Source organism: Equus caballus, chromosome 12 (assembly GCF_041296265.1).
Source record: "Equus caballus isolate H_3958 breed thoroughbred chromosome 12, TB-T2T, whole genome shotgun sequence".
Taxonomy (NCBI): Eukaryota; Metazoa; Chordata; class Mammalia; order Perissodactyla; family Equidae; genus Equus; species Equus caballus.
This window is the reverse complement of record NC_091695.1, coordinates 49,239,748-49,260,481: the sequence shown is the minus strand read 5'-3', so window position 1 is coordinate 49,260,481 and position 20,734 is coordinate 49,239,748. Positions and strand designations below refer to the sequence as shown.

Genomic DNA, 20,734 nt, shown 5'->3' with positions numbered 1-20,734 from the left:
AGATCCCTCTGTTTCTCAGCTTGAAAGGACTGACCTCAGAAAGATGGCACCACTTATCAGGAATCTCAGAGGCTGGCTCGTCCTGGTCTCACAGAGTCCTGGGCAAACCTTCTCTCCCCACATCTCCCATACTCTCCACAGCTAATACTGCAGTGTGCACAATGGGTACCAGCAGTTACCTGGGTTACTCCCTCGGTCCTCACAACACCCTCTGAAGGATGCTGAGGCTTAGTGAAGACAAACTGTTCCCAGGGACACAGCTGCGTGCAGGCCCAGCCCTCACACCACCCCAGCTCCAGGCAAGAGGGGGCCAGTAATACGATCCCCCAGCCAGCAAACTCCACGACCTGGGGCTCCTACCTGAACTGGATATTGAGGACCGGCGCCTCTGTGAAGTCAGACACGCACTCTATGTTGACAACCTGCTGCACCTGCGCGCCCCCGTCCACAGTTGGGTCCACAGGCTTGGTCTGCAGGCTCAGATGTGTACATGTCAAGGAGGCCATTTCAACAATGAGAAAGTGCGCCCGAGCCAAGCAAGCCGTTTGGTCCTAGGGCGCCCAGTAAGCCCAGGAGTGAGGGGCTCTGTAAGTCTCCTGATCTTGGATGAAACCTTTAAGACAGCTGATCCTACATACATGTATCTTTAATGACTATTTTGAAACACTTGGCTTTAATAGCCTACATTTAAAACGCATTTATCTTAAAATAAAAATGGATCTGGCCTGTGCTAAGGAGGCTACTGCTTCACATGGGTCTTCTTCAGGAAAGGTGGCAACCTTCTCTAGTCAAGCTGGGGCCTTCTGCACCCTTAGCTTACCTGGTTGGCCCATCCTTGGAGGAAGAGATATTTGATACTACAGCTGACATGAGCTGGGAAAGTTCTAATTATATTTCTGGTGTTTATTAGGGGCAAGTCTCCAGTCTGAACACAGAGCCTCTGGAAGCAAACACAAGCTCGTCCCAAGCACATGGGCTCAGTCCCGGGGAGCGCACCCACCGCTCGCTCTGCTGTGAGCGGCAGCAGCTCTCTCCAGGAAACTCCCAGAGAAGGAGACCAGAGCTCAGAGAGACTTAACAATAATGTCCCAAAACAAGACAAGTGAAAGAGACGTGACTCCAACAAGCCAAATGAAGTGCGAGCAGACGCCCACAGGTCATTTCTGCACGCATTGTCCACACAGAACTCAGACGTGGGAAGATCACTGGATATTACTACAGCACCTGGAAACATCTGACTATTCCGATCAAAATAAAAAAACAAAAACAACTTCCTCAAAACCCTCCTCTAAATCCCCAATTACTGTCTGTCAGAGGCATGGGGAAATGGAACCAAGGATATTAGCCCGAAGGTCATCTGAACAGATTAGTGTTGGAGTGAAACTTAAGAACTGCGTGGAGGTCTTATTACCATAAAATATAAACATCCGACCTAGAAGGACACAAAAACAATTTGTTTCACGCACATCATTTCACACATATCCTGAATATTAGCAGTGAAAAACAAAAAAGGCCCCACCCCTAGGTAAATTTAAGTGAAGCATTGTGACCCCTGACTCTCGCCACAAGGACACAAAGACCACCTCTCCCACCGCTGAGGGCCTCCTGCTCGCCAACAGCCTGTGTGCGTGGCCTCCACCCACCCACCTTTCCACGATGGACGGGGAACCTGTGCACCCACAGGTGAACAGGAAGCACACAGGAGCACCCCTGCTCCGGGTCCTGTGCCTCTAGGCCACCACAGTCATTGTCAGCCCTTCCCGGCCCAGGACCCCCCGAGGGAGGCCTGGCTGGACCTGCCTCCACCACGGGGCAGGGTGTCAGTGCCCCCTCCAGAACGATGCCCCCTGAGCCCTCCACTGCAGCAGCTCATGAACCCGGCGCTGGCGGACACCAAGCACACTCTACCATCTTCAGTTACTTACAGCACGACAGAAATCTTTACACAAACCTTTGTGAACATTTTTACACCCTTTGAATTCAGAATGGAAAGTGAACCTCAAATATCCTGAAAATGACAAGCAGTTTGGCATCACTCCTCCCACAATTTAAAAAACAACCAAAACCAAGGTGAAGTGATCACGGCCCAGAGTTTAACATCTGAATCAAATCAGAAATAAAATATCACAATCCATTTCAATGTAGAATTTCCCATGAGAATTATTCTGTTAATCCTCACAACATCCCTAAAAGATCCCTGGAAGGCAGCTGTATTATTTTTCTTTTTCTCCCCAAACTTTCACTTGTTTTTACAAAAGAGAAAAATGAGTCCTCACAGGCTCAATGATGGCACCCAAGAAGTAAGTGGGGCCATCATCAGTGCAGAAGTGCCTCCCCTTGGCAGCGGTCCTCATGGTCAGTGAGCATAATTTTTTGGGAAGGGACTCAAAAGCTTTTTTTTTCAACTGTGGTAAAATATACGTAACATAAATTATCATCTTAACCATTCTTAAGGGTACAGCTCAGTGGCATTAAGCACAGTGACATTGTTGTGCAACCATCACCACCATCCATCTCCAGAACTTTCCACCTTTCTAAACTGAAACTCTGTCCTCATTAAACACTCACTCCCCATCCCCCAGCCCCTGGCACCCACCACCCTACTTTTCTGTCTCTACAGACTTGAAGACTCTGGGGACCTCAGGTAGGCAGAATCACACAGGATTTGTCTTTTTGTGACCGACTTATCTCATTCAGCATGATGCCTTCAACATTCATCCATGTGGTAGCACATGTCAGGATTCCTTCCTTTTTAAGGCTGAATAATGTACCATTGTGTGGACGGACTACAGTTTTCTTATTTATTCATCCATCAATGGACACTTGACTTGTTCCCACCTTTTTGCTGTTGTGAATAATTCTGCTGTGAACACGGGTGTGCAAATATCTCTGCAAGACTCTGCTTTCACTTCTTTTGAGGAGAGACCCAGAAATGGAATTGCTGGATTATACAGTAGCTCAATTTTTAATGTTTTAAGGAAGCGCCATACTGTTTTCCACAGCAGCTTCACCATTTCGCATTCCCACCAAAAGTGCACAAGGTCCAATTTCTCCATATCCTCACCATCACTTATTTTCGTCCTTTTGAGAGTAGCCATCCTGATGGATATGAGGCGGTGTCTCACTGCAGTTCTGATTTGCATTTCCCTAATGATCAGTGATGTCGAGCACCTTTTCACGTGCTTTTGGCCATCTGTATGTCTTCCTTAGAAAAATGTCTATTGAAGTCCTTTGCCCATTTTTTAACTGGGCTGTTTGTTTTTCTGTTGCTGAGTTGGAGTTCTCTATGTATTCTGGAAACTAGACCCTTATCAGATATATGATTTTGCAAATATTTTCTCCCTATAATTTTTTTTAAATTATTCTTTATTAAAATAAGTATTTTCCCTATAAAAGATATTCATGTGGTACTGTGATCAGCATTCTCTTTGAAATTGAATGGAAACTATGGAATCACCACAAAGTGGCTCATATTGGGAGACAGATACTTATATAAAATGAACACAATTTGTTACCGCCCAAGAGGGGGATCATCCTCTGCTCACTGCAAGACACGCCAATAGTCCAGAGGCAAAGTGGTAGGAGAGAAAGGACTATTTTTTACAGCTTACTAGCAACGGGGAAGATAGCTGACAAATGTCCAAAAGAACCATCTTCTCTCCCCATAATTTCTAAAAGAAGTTTTCATTGAGGAATTAAAACACATACCTAAATTCTGCCGAAATTCAGACTTAAGTCCGATTTGAAGCAGCTGGTTTTCAAACAACACCCCGTTATTTTTACAGACAAACCTAGGGGAAAAGGGACATGTGAATCACTCAAAGCCACCTACTGAAAATAAAGATTTTGAAAAAGAGATTAACAAACACTAAGGCCCGAAAAACCTCCACTGGAGATGAGGGAAGGAAAAAATAGTAAAATATTGCAAAGCACACCATGAAGAGCGCCCACTGGAGACGGAGGGTGAGCAGGGAGCAGTGACACGGGCACACCAAGGCGTGAGCACGTGAGATGGGTCGGAACTCTGCTTTCCATCAGAGTGCTGGTCAAGAATTAATGGCAGGACACAGGAACCAAGGCACCTGCCCACACTTCCAGGTCAGACCACAGGCTCTTCCATCGGACAGCAGGCAATGGCCTCAATCCTGCGATCAGCATCCCACCCCGGGCTATGTGCAGGCCTCGTGTACTCACACCCAGGCGGCCCACCCCTCGGCAACTCAGCACTCTGCTTCCCTCCCGTCTCCTCTCCTCCTCTGCCGTCCTCTCCTCAGGGCAGGGTCAGTGTCTGTACTGCACAGGGGCCCAGGGTTTTGCTCACTACATGGTCTCTACACTACACAGAATTAGAGGAAAATAAATAACGTGCTAGTTTTTACTTGTATGTACCTCAGAGGAGCTGAAAGTGGTCGGGCCTCCTCTAACATAAATCACAATTACACAGCAAATTGGGACCAAAAAAGGGAAGAGGGAGTGGGGCGGGTGCCACACCACGTGGATGCAGCAGGAGCTAGCCACTCTAGGGGCCAGCCGCACTCTGCAGCTCCTCCGCCAGCATGTGAAGGAGAAGGCGCGGTCCAGAGTGGGGGGTGGGCTGGCTCTCCACGTGGAGCCCCCCACAGGCACATGGGCAGGGAGGGCCTGACAGACAGACACTCCGCAGAAGCAGCCCCCACCTCGAAATCTCCCAGTCCAGTTGTATGGTAGGCTGGAGAAGCTCAAAGCCAGTGATTCCTGCACTCATCCTATCTTGTCCAAATTTTACTGCTGGTGCCCACCCACAGAGGTTCAAGTGTTGCTTACTTGCGTATAAGATCATCAGCATCGTGCACAGTCTCAGCTGGTCTCTCAGAAACTACCTCAGTTGAAGCCAGGTCAGGCTAATTCAAGCAGCACAGAAGGAGAGGAAGCAGCAGCAGAGATGGCAAGAGGTGTGGTCAGCACGGAGAGAGAGCTGAGCCAGGCTCCACCCTCTGTGTCCACTCACTGCAGCACAGAGCCCTGCTCCCCACGCGGCCCCAACAGACCACCAAGGCCCACAGCTGCCCCTCCCCCTCGTCCAGTCCTCCAGGCCTCAACACAAGAGGCCCTCTACCCAGCCTGAGCTATGCCTGAAGTTTCACAAAATAACACACAGTGCAGGCACTGTGCACAACCTTCTTCCAAAACCTGAGAACGTGCCCAGCCACGTTTTCCAAAATCGATCACAGGGACCCAGGTGCTCCCAGGACTCTCACGGAACAGAGAGGAGACTTGACCAAGGTGGCTGAGCCTGAAGCCACACAGCCACAGAGTCGCTGCCCCGCCCAATCCGACTCAGACCTGCAGAAGGAGCAGCCCGCTGTGCCCCACCTTCCGGACACAAGGCCACACAGCCTACGTACCACAGTTGGTTTGGACTAAGCCACTTTAAATTGACCTTTGTCAAGGAAATGGGAAAGGCACTGAATCATCCCCTACAAAGTGACAGAAATAACACAACAGTCAATGTCCAGTTAGCTGGTCATTTTTTCAAAGCGTCATCTCAACCAAAACTTGATCCTGTGGAATTTATGGGCTAATAAAGACCACTTTGGAAAGCCTAGGAGAGTGCAAACCTTGCTATACCTGAGCTGTGGGCAGCATGAACTGTGCGTGCCCAGGAGCGCTCTGCACCTCCACCTCACCAAATCCACATCAGATACCTAATAACCCTTTGCAGCCATGTCAAGGCACAGACAGCCAAACTCTCACACACCTGCTGGAGCACCTGGAACAGGGTGAGTTGCCCATGAGATGGCGACGTGGCCTCGCGTTACAGCCAACTGCCTGCCCACTCGTGCCTTCCACTCACTGGTGCCTTCCACCGTCCCAAGAGGACCCTCAAGGGTTGCCTGGAGAGCTGCAGAAATGCCCCTGCCTGAGCCCAGCGACCAAGGAGGCCTGTGGCCCAGCCACTGCATGTTCCCAAAGCTCCCAGGGCCTGCAGACACAGCAAGGGCTAAGAACGCTGAATGAAGCTGCTGCCCCAGACCACCACCCAGACCAAGACATCCAGCTAGGAGCCCGGCACTCTCCCCAGGACACGTACTGCTTCGCAGCGCAAGTGCCTGCGACCTGGAGTCTGTGGTGCTTTTCAGCCTCAAAGTGAGCACTTCTAAAAGGAGCAAGAAGTCTGTTTTCAGCCAGAGATGGGCAATTCGCACCAGCCTAAGCCTGCCTTTCCTCAGTCATTTTCAGCAAGTAACAGGAAATAAGAATCAGCATGCACTATGCACACAAAGAAATTGGAAAAACTGTAAAACCACAAGAATTCTGCTACTGTCACAACAACCAAAGACAAGGAGCCATTCCTCGAAGACTCTCCACTCAGAAGAGGAGCCCTCTCATACCTCCTGGGCAGATTTAACATCAGCAGAGACAGATGAGGGACAGAGAGCAGGAAGGAAAAAGGCACAGAATCTGCAGACCAAAAAAACAGGAAAGAAAACGTGCTGGGAAGAGCATTTTGACGGTTACATTTTGAAAATGGGGGAGGAGGGGCAACAACAACCACGCGGAAAGCCGGGCTTGGCACCCAGCACGTGCGCAAGCATCTCGATGGAGTCAAAGCCATGCGCTCGGAGCTGGTCACAGGGCAGGGAGAAGCACACCTGGGAACACAGATTTTATGGGACAAAGCAGCGATTATGCAACTGGAGAATGTTTCTTTAAAAAAAAGGCTGATTAGCTGGAAGGCAGATAGGAGAGCGATTTAAGTAAGAGTTGAAAGCAGCTTGGTTAAGAGGAAAAGTGGTGAAGAAAGAAAAAAGAAACATGGCTGCAGAGAGAATTAAACATCCTGAAAAGAAGAAACAGCTGAAACAACACAACGAAATGTCAGCACGCACAAGAGACACAACTGAGAACCAGCCCAGGTGGCTTTTTTACCTGATTTTCTTCTCTTTGAGAAGGTTAGCTATCTTTATCTAGTGGAAACTGATAGTCCACGACTCATGGGGGAAGTCACAGAGCAAACCCACACGAGCATGGCAGGCCCCTCCCCTCTGCCGGCCAGCGACCTGGAATAAGGACCACAGCCCACTCCTGCAGCTGGCCGCCGGCGGAGGGCCTGGGCAAAGGGGGAGGAGCAGAGGGGGTTCCGAGTAGGAAGTCGGGGTGGAGGGAGTCCCTGTCTTCAGGACAGGGAGACCCACTACCTGGCAAAGTTGTCCTCGGAGCCGGGAGCAAGAGGCGCAACTGCGGAGGGTGAGTCTGAGAACACGTCCACAAGCAGCCCGCCGGAGGAGGGTGGGGGGCCCACAGGGGCAGGTGGTGCGGCCCCCAGACCCAGGAGGTCTGCCGAAGGAGAAGGCGTGGACTGGAAAACAGGGAAGGAGAGGGTCAGTGCAGAACCTTCCAGGCATGCTGCCGCCAAGCAAGCACAAGCCCTCCTCCACGACCCATAGGTCCCAGGCCGCTGGACTGTGCAAGGGCCCGGTGAGTGAGGGGCATGACCACTTCTGATGTGCAGCTGCTCCCCAGAGTCAGGTCTGAAGGTCATCATACTTGCAAGTTTATCACAATCTCACACGACTGGAAAAATAGTCAATCTTTTCTCACGAATGTTATTTGAGTGAAAAAAAGTAGTATAGAAACTTCTGCCATGAAAGAAAGAGATCAAATAGAAAGGTCTGATTTAAGACATGACACCATGAACTTTGCTGAAAACCATCCAAAAAGAGAGTAAGTTTGAAGAGATGAAACGCAAGTAACTTACTACGGTTCATTTTTAGTTTAACCATTGTCACGTTTTATTGAGTTACGGAGAAAAAGTAAATAACGAGCCTACAGAACAGACATTTTAAAAAAAAATAATAGCTTTCTGATCCTAGGCACAAGACAAAGAACAGAGCCACTCGGAAATCACTCTCAAACCCACACAGTGAGACCCACACAGCAGAGCTCCTCCCACACTTGTTCCCCAAAACCAAACAGCACAGCCCCTGTGTCGTCCCCCACCCACCGTGGGAGCTCCACACAGCCGGGCCCCACAAGGGCTGCACATGTGAAGCCAAGGCATGTGCGGTTCAGCTGATCCCTAGGACTGTGCTGTAGGCAGGGACCCGGGAGGTAAGCCGCTCGCTCTCCCTTGAGAACTCATCTGCATGTCCCACTGGACGTGCACAAAGGTAAAAATCAGTTCACAATTATCTGAGGCTACATCCTAATGTCTTCTTACATTACTGTAGTCAGTATTTCCTCGGTTTTAATACACACTCATCTGTCCAGGAATGCAGCCACCCTGTGAGCTGAAGGAGGCCAAAGTACTTTCTTTCTCCAGCATGCAACACACCTGTCCTGGGTACCAGCCCTGACTGCTCCTGCCTTGCAGCACAGCCATGCTGAGTACTCACATGTGAACAACGTGTTAGTAGAAATGACTGCTTATTTCTTTTACATTACATTACACTGGATTTCTAAACAACCACATATGTCGTTGGCGACAGTATGCACGAATTCTATTTCGAGATAAGAGGTATTACAAAATCTATGTGTGCAAAGAGGGTGGGTCTGCGCAGGCTGAGAAGCTGGCTCTGCGCGGTGGCCCTCCTTCCTCTGGGCTCCAGGGGAGGCAGCGCACTGAGGCCAACCCTGCGGAGAGAAACAGACCTGCCAGTGGGGCCGGGCTGGGTTAAGGGGTTCCCAGGCAGAGTGGACAGGCTGGACTCCTCCATATGGGGAAGGCCCCAGAAAAGCGGAGGGGGCCACGGAAGAGCTGTCAAGAGAAGGAACATTGAAAATTTCTGCCACGTCAGGAAGTATCACATGACATTATCTAAAGGTGGTTCCTGGCCCTTGCTGCCCCTAGGATGGTGCTCCTGCGAACACAGCTACTCACAATACCATTTGCAACACTGCGTCATCAGGAACTCAACCACTTGGGGAGGGTTAGGAGCTGATCTCAGGTGCTCTGGAGCCTCACTGTGAATTATGCAAGCAAGGTATCTGTTGTTGCTGACACCTCTGCAGCCTGAATGGGGAACGTTTCCTCTCTGCCACCTAATGCAAGATTTTTACTACTGCTTCCTCAATAACAGCTCAAATGCTTTTTAAAGTAGGAAAACCCTTTTGTCCAATTAAGTCAAATATGCACCCCAATAGTTACAACAGACAGAAGCAAGGCTGTTCTGTTGGGAGGACCTAGCAGGAGGCCCTGCTCCCTCCCCAGACCCCACGTGCCAGCTCTGCCCTGCAGCCTGTTGGGACTCACTGCCTCTTCGCCACCTCCTCCTCCTTTCAGGACTCAGGGAGACCCACCCAGGGAGGCTGCCTGGCACCCAGTCTGCACAAGTTACACCTCTTCAGTCTGACAGCAACAACAGCAGGAATTAGAACAGCAAAAAAGCTAGAGCAGGCAGACAGTGATGTCAGCCACATGGCAGAGTGAGCTTGCCCGGGACTCCCTCCCCTCCAAATTACAACCAAAAGGAGCAACTCAATTCCAACCAAAAGAATCCTAATAACACAGAGATCATCAGAGACCACAGCAGCCAAACGACGGAGGGTGGAGAGGCTGGAGCCCCCCTCAGAGGAGCTGGAACGGGGTAAGAGAGAACTTCGCTCCCTCCCCTAGAGACTGGGATAGCTGCCGCAGGTGAGGGAAGGAGCAGGGGAGGGGCCGTGCTCCGGGGATCGTCCAGGACTCCCACCGCCAGTGCTATGGAAACCCTCTAACAGCGGAAAGCTTCAGTGTGGGGGGACCCCATCAAGCCAAGGCCCCAGGACACCAGAGAGCAAGAGCTGATGGGAATCCAGGTCGGGGTGAGAGAAAGTGCCCCTCCTCCCCCAACCCACACTGCCTGCTCCATTGCAGCTGAAAGCGGAGGGCTCAGAACACACGGCTCTCAACCCCCATCTAGTGGCGATAGGCGGTAACTGCAACCAAGTAACAGCATCATGGGCAGAAACCGCTCCTCTACCATCCAGCAATTTATAAAAGCTCCAGTCCAAAAGAAAAACAATAAAAACACAGAATTAAGTCCTGAGGACTTGGAAATAGGTAAACTAAGTGAAAATGAGTTCAAAATAGCTATCATCAAAATACTCAATGAGGTAAAGGGAAATATAGAGAAACAAGTCAACGAGTTCTGGAGTTATTTCACAAAAGAGACTGAAACTATAAAGAAGAATCAATCAGAAATACTAGAGATGAAAGATACAATGGATCAGATAAAACAGAATACGTACTCCCTGAATGCCCGTGTAGACACCACAGAGGAGCAAAGTAGCATACTCGAAGATAGACAGGCTGAACGGCTCCAGACAGAGGAAGAAAGAGAACTAAGAATTAAAAAACTGAAGAAAATCTCAGAGAAACAGCTGACTCAATGAGAAAATGCAACTCAAGAATCATCAGAATTCCTGAGGGCATGGAAAAGGAAAATGGAGGAGAAAGTGTGCTCAGTGACGTAATAGCAGAGAACTTCCCAAATCTAGGGATTGAGCAAGAAGTGTGTGTGGAGAAAGCTTTCAGATCTCCTAGACTTGTCAATACAAAAAGACCTACTCCAAGGCATATAGTAGTAAAAATGGCAAAAATGAATGACAAAGAAAGAATACTCAGGGCAGCAAGGCAGAAGAAAATAACCTACAAAGGAACCCCTATCAGACTTTCAGCGGATTTCTCTGCAGAAACCTTACAAGCTAGGAGAGATTGGAATGACATATTCAAAACTTTAAAAGATAAAAATCTTCAGCCAGGAATACTCTATCCAGCAAAAATATCCTTCAGATATGAGGGAGAAATTAAACCCTTTCCAGACAAACAAAAGCTAAGGGATTTTGTAGCCACAAGACCTCCACTACAAGAAATCCTCAAGAAGGCTCTCATACCTGAAAAAAGAAAAAAAGGGAGAAAGGGGTCACAAAATACAGAGTAGGGAGACTAACAGATAGAACCAAATAGGACAGCAAATATTCAACTACAGCATTAGGATAAAGGGAAGGAAATCACCAAAGCAAAGACAATCTTATGGCTCTAACCACAAACTCACAACACAAGTTGGAATAAGAGATGAAAATAATAATTTAGGAGGGGAGGAGGAAAGGGATTGAATCAGTTTAAGCTAAAGAAGTAAGAGGCCACCAGAAAATGGACTGTTATTCACAAGGTTCTGAATGCAAACTGCAGGGTAGCCACTAAACTAAAAAAACAGAACAGAGACAGAAAACATAAATAAGGAAAAAGCTAAAAAACCCAGCATAAGAAATTGCAGAAGTCAATGGGTAGGCTAAAACACACAGGACGAGAAACAAAGGAAACACTGGAAAATGAACAACAGAATGATAGCATTAAACCCTCATACATCAATAATCACCCTCAATGTAAACGTACTGAACTCTCCAATAAAAAGACACAGCATGGCAAGATGGATTAAAGAACAAGATCCAAAAATTTGTTGCCTCCAGGAAACACACCTCAGCTCCAAGGACAAACACAGGCTCAGAGTGAAGGGGTGGAAGACAATACTCCAAGCTAATAGCAAACAAAAGAAAGCAGGTGTCACAAGACTTATATCAGACAAAACAGACTTCAAGATAAGGCAGGTAAAGAGAGACATAGAAGGCCAATACATAATGATCAAAGGGACACTTCATCAGGAAGAAATAACGCTTATAAACATCTGTGCACCCAACACAGGAGCACCAAAGTTCATAAAGCAACTATTAACAAACCTAAAAGAAGATATCAAAAATAACACAATAATAGTAGGGGACCTCAACACCCCACTCACATCAATTGACAGATCATCCAGACAGAAAATCAACAAGGAAACAGTGGAGCTAAACGAAAAGCTAAAACAGTTGGACTTAATAGACATATATAGAACACTTCACCCAAAAACTGCAGAATACACATTCCTCTTGTCAAGCGGGCATGGGACATTCTCAAGCATAGACCATATGTTGGGAAACAAGGCAAGCCTCTACAAATTTAAAAAAATTGAAATAATAACAAGCATCTTCTCCGCTCAAAATGCTATAAAGCTAGAAATTAATTACAAGAAAAAAGCTGAGAAAGGCACAAAGATGTGGAGACTAAACAACACACTACTGAACAAGCAATGGATCATTGAAGAAATTAAAGAAGAAATAAAAAAATACCTGGAGACAAATGAAAATGATAGCATGCCATACCAATTCATATGGGATACAGCAAAAGCTGTATTAAGAGGGAAATTTATCACAATACAGGCACATCTTAACAAACAAGAAAAATCCCAAATCAGCAACCTTAAAGTACATCTAACTGAATTAAAGAAAGAAGAACAAACAAAGCCCAAAGTCAGCAGAAGGAGAGAAATAATAAAAATCAGAGCAGAAATAAATGCTATTGAAACAAAAAAGGCAGTAGAAAGGATCAATGAAACAAAGAGCTGGTTCTTTGAGAAGATAAATAAAATTGACAAACCCTTAGCCAGACTTACAAAGAAAAAAAGAGAGAAAGCTCAAATAAACAAAATCAAAAATGAAAGAGGAGAAATAACAACAGACTCTGCAGAAATACAACAAATTATAAGAGAATACTATGAAAAACTACATGCCAACAAAATGGATAACCTAGAGGAAATGGATAAATTCTTGGATTCCTACAATCTCCCAAAGCTTAGTCAAGATGAAGCAGACAATTTGAACAGACCAATCACAAGGAAAGAGATTGAAACAGCAATCAAAAACATCCCAAAGAATAAAACCCCAGGACCAGATGGCTTTCCTGGGGAATTCTACCAAACTTTCAGAGAGGATTTAATACCTATCCTTTTCAAGCTATTCCAAAAAATTAGGGAGGATGGAACACTTCCTAACACCTTCTACGAGGCCAACATCACGCTGATACCAAAACCTGACAAGGACAGCACAAAAAAGGAGAACTACAGGCCAATATCGCTGATGAACATAGATGCAAAAATTCTCAACAAAATTTTGGTAACCTGAATTCAGCAATTCATCAAAAGGATCATACATCATGATCAAGTGGGATTCATACCAGGGACACAGGGATGGTTCAACAGCTGCAAATCAATCAACGTGATACACCACATCAACAAACTGAGGAACAAAAACCACATGATCATCTCAATAGATGCAGAGAAGGCATTTGACAAGATCCAACAGCCATTTATGATAAAAACTCTGAACAAAATGGGCATAGAAGGGAACTACCTCAACATAATAAAGGTCATATATGACAAACCCATAGCCAACATCATACTCGATGGGCAAAAACTGAACCCCATCCCCCTGAAAACAGGAACGAGACAAGGATGTCCTCTATCACCACTCTTATTTAACATAGTACTGGAGGTTTTGGACAGAGCAATTAGGCAAGAAAAAGGAATAAAAGGAATCCAAATGGGGGGGAAAAAGGGAAACTTGCTGTTTGCAGACAACATGATCCTATATATAGAAAACCCCAAAGAATCCATTGGAAAACTTTTAGAAATAATCAACAACTACAGCAAAGTTGCAAGGTATAAGATCAATTTACATAAATCAGTAGCATTTCTATACTCCAATAACGAACTAACAGAAAAAGAACTCAAGAACACAATACCATTCACAATTGCAACAAAAAGAATAAAATACCCTGGGGTGAATTTAACTGAGGAAGTGAAAGACCTATATGACAAAAACTACAAGGCTTTTCTGAAAGAAATGGATGATGACATAAACAGATGGAAAAACATTCCATGTACTTGGATTGGAAGAATAAACATAGTTAAAATGTCCATTCTACCTAAAGCAATCTACAGATTCAACGCCATCCCAATCAGAATCCCAATGATATCTTTACAGAAATAGAACAAAGAATCCTAAAATTCATAAGGGGCAACAAAAGACCCCGAATTGTTAAAGCAATCCTGAGAAAAAAGAACAAAACGGGAGGCATCACAATCCCTGACTTCAAAACATACTACAAAGCTACAGTAATCCAAACAGCATGGTACTGGTACAAAAACAGATGCATAGATCAATGGAACAGAATTGAAAGCCCAGAAATGAAACCACACATCTATGGACAGCTTATCTTCGACAAAGGAGCTGAGGGCCTACAATGGAGAAAAGAAAGTCTTTTCAACAAATGGTGCTGGGAAAACTGGAAAGCCACATGTGAAAGAATGAAAATTGACCATTCTTTTTCACCGTTCACCAAAATAAACTCAAAATGGATCAAAGACCTAAAGGTAAGACCTGAAAACCATAAGCCTTCTAGAAGAAAATGTAGGCACTACACTCTTTGACATCAGTATTAAAAGGATCTTTTCGGGACACCATGTCTTCTCAGACAAGGGAAACAACAGAAAGAATAAACAAATGGGACTTCATCAGACTAAAGAGCTTCTTCAAGGCAAAGGAAGACAGGAGTGAAACAAAAAAAACAACCCACTAACTGGGAAAAAATATTTGCATCATACATCTGACAAAGGCTTAATAGCCATAATATATAAAGAACTCACGCAACTCAACAACAAAAAATCAAACAACCCGATCAAAAAATGGGCAGGAGACATGAATAGACATTTCTCCAAAGAACATATACGGATGGCCAATAGGCACATGAAAAGATGTTCATCACCAGTGATCATCAGGGAAATGCAAATCAAAACTACACTAACATATCATCTTACACCCATTAGAATGACAAAAATAACCAAAACAAATAGTAACAAATGTTGGAGAGGTTGTGGAGAAAAAGGAACCCTCATCCACTGCTGGTGGGAATGCAAACTGGTGCAGCCACTATGGAAAATAGTATGGAGATTCCTCAAAAAATTAAAAATAGAACTACCATATGATCCAGCTATCCCACAACTGGGTATCTATCTAAAGAGCTTGAAATCAGCAATTCCAAAAGTCCCATGCATTCCAATGTTCACTGTAGCATTATTTACAATAGCCAAGACGTGGAAGCAACCTAAGTGCCCATCAACTGATGACTGGATAAAAAAGATGTGGTATATATACAATGGAATACTACTCAGCCATAAAAAAGAAGAAAATCGTCCCATTTGCAACAACATGGATGGACCTTAAGGGAATTACATTAAGTGAAATAAGCCAGATAGAGAGGGACAATCTCTGTATGACTCCACTCATATGAGGAATTTAAAAACACAGACAAAGAGAACAGATTAGTGGCTACCAGGGGAAAGGTGGGGTATGGGGTGGGCACAAAGGGTGAAGGGATGCACCTACAACATGACTGACAAACAATGTACGACTGAAATTTCACAAGACCGTAACCTATCATTACCTCAATAAAAATTAAAAAAAAAAAAAAAAGGCTAGAGCAGGACAGCTCCAGGCTCCTCCACCAGCCTGAAGGTTCACTCCAGGACAACCAGGCATTCTCCAAACATCCACCAGAGGCAGCCCTGGTACCAACAGAGACCCTTGAGGTGCGCAGACACGCAACCAGGAGCCGCAGGTACAGAAGCACCCAGGCCCTTGGACTGTGAATGCGAGGAGAGCAGACTGCTGCAGAGAAAAAAATCTGCTGACATCATCTGTGACCCTAAATCAAAGACATTCTGGCCAACATTACACCAAAGTAAAAGGCACCACTGGTTTTCATGTAAAATCTACACATCTCAATACCATTCCGAGGCGGGGCTCCCCTCCGAGGCTGGAACAGGAAGACGTGAAGGGGATTCCAGTCAGGAGGGACTCTCTCCTTTTCTGTCCTGCTTCTCATGTTCTCAACTCCCCAGCCCCCATCAAGGTCTTTCCCCCATGGAGAGGGCCTCTCTGATCAGACCCTCAGCCATGTGAGCACTGAGGACAACTGAGATCTCACAACATCACACTGCTATCCACAGCACTGTAGGCTCTCGATTCAGAAGGGTGGCCATCGGCTCACAAGGAACACCTACTCCCTAAGCACACACACGCCAGGGCCACCTACAGTCAAGAAAGCTCACAGCCTACAGGCAGAGATGTGTTCGACTCGCCCAGAAGAGGGTCTCCCTCCTCGCCCGCCCTCCCCTGCCGAGAACATGCCTCACAGAAATGTTAAACCTGGCTCTGGTTCCGTTTAACCCTCACCTGCCTTTTCAAAGTGGAGCTCACTGCTCACATCCAGGGTTAGGAAGGTTCCACTGGATTGCAGCTAAGCCACTCAGCGGAACACCAGAGCCTGGATCCCAGGCCCAGCGACATCCTGGGTGTAGCTGGGCAAACCCGGGTGTGGCCAAAAGGCCTGGCGTATGTGCACATCTCAAGACAAATCAAGTAAGAGAGACCAACGACAACTATCAAAATGAGACAGTAAAACCCATTGCCTGCACTCACGTCAGCACATTCACGGTAAGAGCTGCTAGGGAGGAAGGAGGGCACCTGGGCTGCCTTCAGGGGTGCAGACAAGCCACTGCAGTCTCCCCTGGGACGTGGCCATGAGGGAGCCCTGCACACCCTGCCTCACACAGTGTGCGACTTCCTTCAGACACCGCTGCCTCCTCTGCACAGGGCAGAGCTGCCACCTGGAGCACTCACTCACTGCAATGGCGCTGGCAGAGGAGCGGCTGCCCCCAGCGCCACAGGAAGGCCCCTAATCTGGTGTAGCACAAACACCAGTTCCTAAATAAACATGCACACACACTATCTCCAGAAATCACGTAGCTTTGCTAATCTAACCTACCAACAAAATCTCTGGCACTAGGATGACCTTCGTGACCTCTTCACAAGCGAGTGTCAGCCTGAGAGGGGAGCCAGTCACTGCCTTCAGGCCCCAGGTCCACTCTATGCCCACGGGACGAGTTCAAACGCATGGGGTCTGAAAAGCCAACCCCACTAAATTACTCAGGCACCAAGGGATGATGATCACTGGAGAGAAAGCACGCACTTATCATTCACTCCAAAACCAGTTTACCATGAAATTCAAGCTGCCAAGCACCACGAGCAGGGATCAGACAAAAATGCAGCAGACGGTCCAGACTAGGGAGGACACCTGGAGAGAAAGCATCAGGGCTCAGGAGAGGGGTCCTAACCACAAGAGGACCCCAAGTCAGGGCTCATGGCATGCCTAGTGTCCTCGGCTTGAGGGGTGCGACACATGATCAACCAGGGCACGCAAGCAGACATGGGGTCAGGCCGAGGGGACCCTGCCAAGGAACGCCTGGGCTCAGACATAAGCACATTCAACAAAGAAACCACCGAGGCCCTGGTCTGTCTGCATATAGACATATGCCACCTCTGAAGCTCATCTTCACAAAGGCCACTAGGGAGGTATAAGTGGCATTATTCACATCTCTGGGCCAGCACCGTGAGGAGGAAACAAGGCTCTTCAGGCTTCCTTTCATCTGGACAAGCAGAAAGTGCACAGTCCTTCAAAAGAAGTTTTCATTTATACACAAATATTCTCACCATGTCATATACAAAAGGGAAATTTGCTCTAATCCAACTCACTACTGAAAACCTCTAAAAACTGTCTGAAGTGGGTCCTTAAACAAATACAGAGCAGCTGGAGGCAGTACTGAAAAAGAGGTGAGTGACCACATTTTCTAAAACAAAAGTCAAAATAGAGAGGATCTAGGAGCTGATTCTGGACCCAAGACTGGATTCTGGAGTCTGAAAGAGTCTAGAAGACAGAACACAGGCATCTGCTGAGGCCAGCCAACTGGATAAGAAGAGTTTCTGGGGGTCCCAGGTGAAGGGGAGGGGAAGGCCTCAGGCTTGGTGCCACTGCTAGGCTCTTGGCACACACTTTTATATTTAACAGAAAATTCTCCCCAACAGGCAAATGCTCTGCTAGTCCCAAACCTCGGGGACTGGGCACCCCAGAGCTCATGCAGGGCACTGCCATCAGGAAGGGCCCCACCGTGGCGCTGGCGCTGGCCGGGGCAGGCTCAGGGCCCCCATTGATGTCGGCGCTCCTCTCCCGCTTGGCTTCCTCCAGGTCTGTCACCGTGCTCGGGCCCTTCTTCTTCTTGAGCTTGGCCAGGATGGAGGACTCGCGCTCTGGAAACGGGGGCATCTCCTCCAGGACAGTTGCCTGGTGGGAAAGCAGCCCAGGGTCAGCACAGCTCTAAGCCTGCAGCTTTTGGCCCCCAGACAAGAAACACTGCTGTGAGGGGTGGGCACAGCAGCCTGTGGCCTACCAGGATGTCAGTGCTGGCAACGGTGCTGAGCCGCAGGTACTCCACGGCCCGCTGCTGCAGCTCCACATCGGCGTTCTTCAGCTGGCTGTCGCTGCGCAGTACATCCTGAATGGTGGTCTTCACCTCAGGAAAGAGGTTCACAAACTTGATGTAGGTGGATAAGAGGAGTGCCCTGGTGGGGACACTGCACAGGTGGAACTTGGAGTGCAGCAGGTTGAACTGGATGAGAGGACTGTGACGGGTAAGGAGAGCAGAGACAGGGTGTGAGCAAAACATTACCTCCTCATTTCACAAGCGCCACACACTCGGCCCCGTCCCTGCATCCTCTGAGCCTTGGCCCCCCCAAGTGTCTCAGCAGGAGGGGGAAGGTGAGCAAGGAGTGACTCAGGGAAATCAACCCCACACTAAACCAGAAGCACTCTCATAAAGGGGAAGGATGTCCAGTGAGGCATGCATTTCCAACTCCAGACCCAGCACAAATCTCCTCTTTGAATAATGTTAGCCATCGACCAATCTCTTTCTTTTCAACTTGAATCCCTGTTTTCTGTACAGCATGGAGGAAAATAAAAAGATGTCAATCCAGAGTGGAAGTGGTCTTGCTCTGGACTGCTCTGATGGCACATGAGGACATTTGCCAACCTCTCCTCAGACTGTCAGGATAAGAACCAGGAGGCGCAAGCCCAGCATCAGAACGCACTGCTCACCTGACTCCAAAGGGTCTCTTACCTGGATCTCGGGTCCCCAGCTATCAAGTTTCCAAACTCCCCCAGGATGTAGCCGCCCACTTTGACCAGGTTCTCATGGCACGCCGGGGCCTGAAGAGCCTGTGAAACAGCGAGCGTGCTGAGCCAGATGCACAAGGGCTCAAGGCCGAGGTCAGCACAGCTCCAGGCAGACGAAGTTGGGAGGCATCTGACTTCAAGGAAAGTAGCTAAGTTGTGGTGATGTGCCAGAAGTAAAGAGAACTCAGATCACTTTCCTGTGGAGCCTATTTTCATGCTAGTGCAAGCTTCCCCAAAGCTTCCTAGAGACCCTCCTGATCTTAGCGCCTGTCCCTTTCTTCCCTCCCAGCTACTTCACCAGATGTGTCAGTAGCAGGGGAGCCCCAGAGGCAGAGGCGTGGCCAATGCAGCCCTGGAATGAAAGCTGCACACCTAAAAGCTGACATTTAGGCCCCAGGTGGGGCAGGTGCACATTGGCATCCTCCTGGGGTCACTTGCCCCCCTGCTGATGCCGTGGCAGACCTCAGGTGTGTTCTCGTGCACATGGAGGCAAGCTCAAGGCACGACCCTGGGCAGTTTGCTCAGGTAGCCTCTTGAGAGCGGAGAGTATCTTACCCGTGGTGAGTGCTGTGGAAATCAGAGTGGGAAGGAACAAAGACTCAAGCAGAGGTACTAGCAGTACTAGCAGTACTATCAAAATAAGATGTTAAAACCCATTGCCTCCAAGAAGAGCCGACAGGAGAAAGAAGGGCAGTCAGCAACAACCACCGGAAGCCTGCATCTTCACTCAGAGGGAGACGAGCTGGACCGTACCTCGAACACCGTCTTGGCGGCATAGCCCTGCACGTCGTCCCGGTTGATGACAATCTGAATGACGCGGTACCACACCTCTTCGCTCACGTAGTCACCGGCAATCCGGATCAGGTTCAGGATGGTGTCCACGTACCACGTGTAGTCCACAGCGTACTTCTCCGCCAAGATGGCGACCTTCAGCACCTGCAGAGGACAGCCACTCAGGGCAGGTGCCTGCAGGCCCTGCAACAGCAGGGGCAAGCTGCTGCCCAGCATCAACGCCAAGGCTTCAAAAGGACCAAATGCATGCACCAAAGCTCGGGTGTGTGGGAAGCTTCCACCAGATTTTCAAAGGAGACCAGAAAGTTCAAGATTTGCAGATTTAACTGAGGAAAGCCAAACCGCCCTCCAGGAATAGACACAAAAGGACACAGTCCAGGAAAACACAGGAGAGATGGGGCACAGCTGAAGAAGGCATGAGGAGCCTTGGCACCCGCAGTCCCAACTACAGCTGAGACAGCCCAGGTGCAGCTCCTCCCTGCCCGTGGAGCAGCATCACTCTCTGGGTCTCCTGCTCTGGCTGGCCTGTCTCAGCAGTCTCCCCTCTACTCTCCATGAAGAGACCCCTCGCGCTCACTTACCCTCCATGTACCCCAGAGGGCTCTGCGGCCACATTCACTGCCAAGCACCAACTGCACAGGGCTGTCCAAAACCAGACCCCTCAACTTCCTGGAGACACCTTTTTCTATTTCTGCCCCAAATAGCATCAGCTGCCCCCCCATTGTGTGGGCACTGCCACTGTCACAACACACCTTCCACTCCTTTACCCTCCCAACTGTGCCCCAGAGCCCCTGCTGGAGCCCAGACCACCATCCATCTGCTCTGCCCACCCTCTGGCCTTCAAATCAACTCTCCATAATGACCACAGAACGTCATTCACTGCCCTGGGCTTAAAATCCTTCGAGCTCAGAGCTCTACAGCTGTGCGCTCAGGCCCCTCACAACTACACTGGCTAGCCTCCCCACTGCCTCTGCCCTCGCTGTGCATACCCTGCTTCCACCTTGCTGAGCCACCCCGCTTTTGCTCCCCAGTAACCTCTGT

The 20,734-nt window shown here is 48.1% G+C and overlaps 1 protein-coding gene across 10 annotated transcripts in view; it reads right to left on the bottom strand.

Annotated features, from left to right (window-relative positions):
• Nucleotides 1-20,734, bottom strand: part of AP2A2 (adaptor related protein complex 2 subunit alpha 2) — an 89,116-nt gene that overhangs the window by 2,866 nt on the left and 65,516 nt on the right. For all 10 annotated transcript variants that reach the window (XM_023654807.2, XM_023654806.2, XM_070230334.1 and 7 more), the window contains 8 exons: nt 19,655-19,837; nt 18,846-18,943; nt 18,120-18,351; nt 17,840-18,013; nt 7,179-7,339; nt 3,709-3,791; nt 1,343-1,432; nt 361-484 (listed from right to left, as the gene is read on the bottom strand). In XM_023654807.2, the coding sequence (XP_023510575.1) occupies nt 361-484; nt 1,343-1,432; nt 3,709-3,791; nt 7,179-7,339; nt 17,840-18,013; nt 18,120-18,351; nt 18,846-18,943; nt 19,655-19,837 (1,145 nt within the window). The remainder of the gene's footprint in view (nt 1-360; nt 485-1,342; nt 1,433-3,708; nt 3,792-7,178; nt 7,340-17,839; nt 18,014-18,119; nt 18,352-18,845; nt 18,944-19,654; nt 19,838-20,734) is intronic.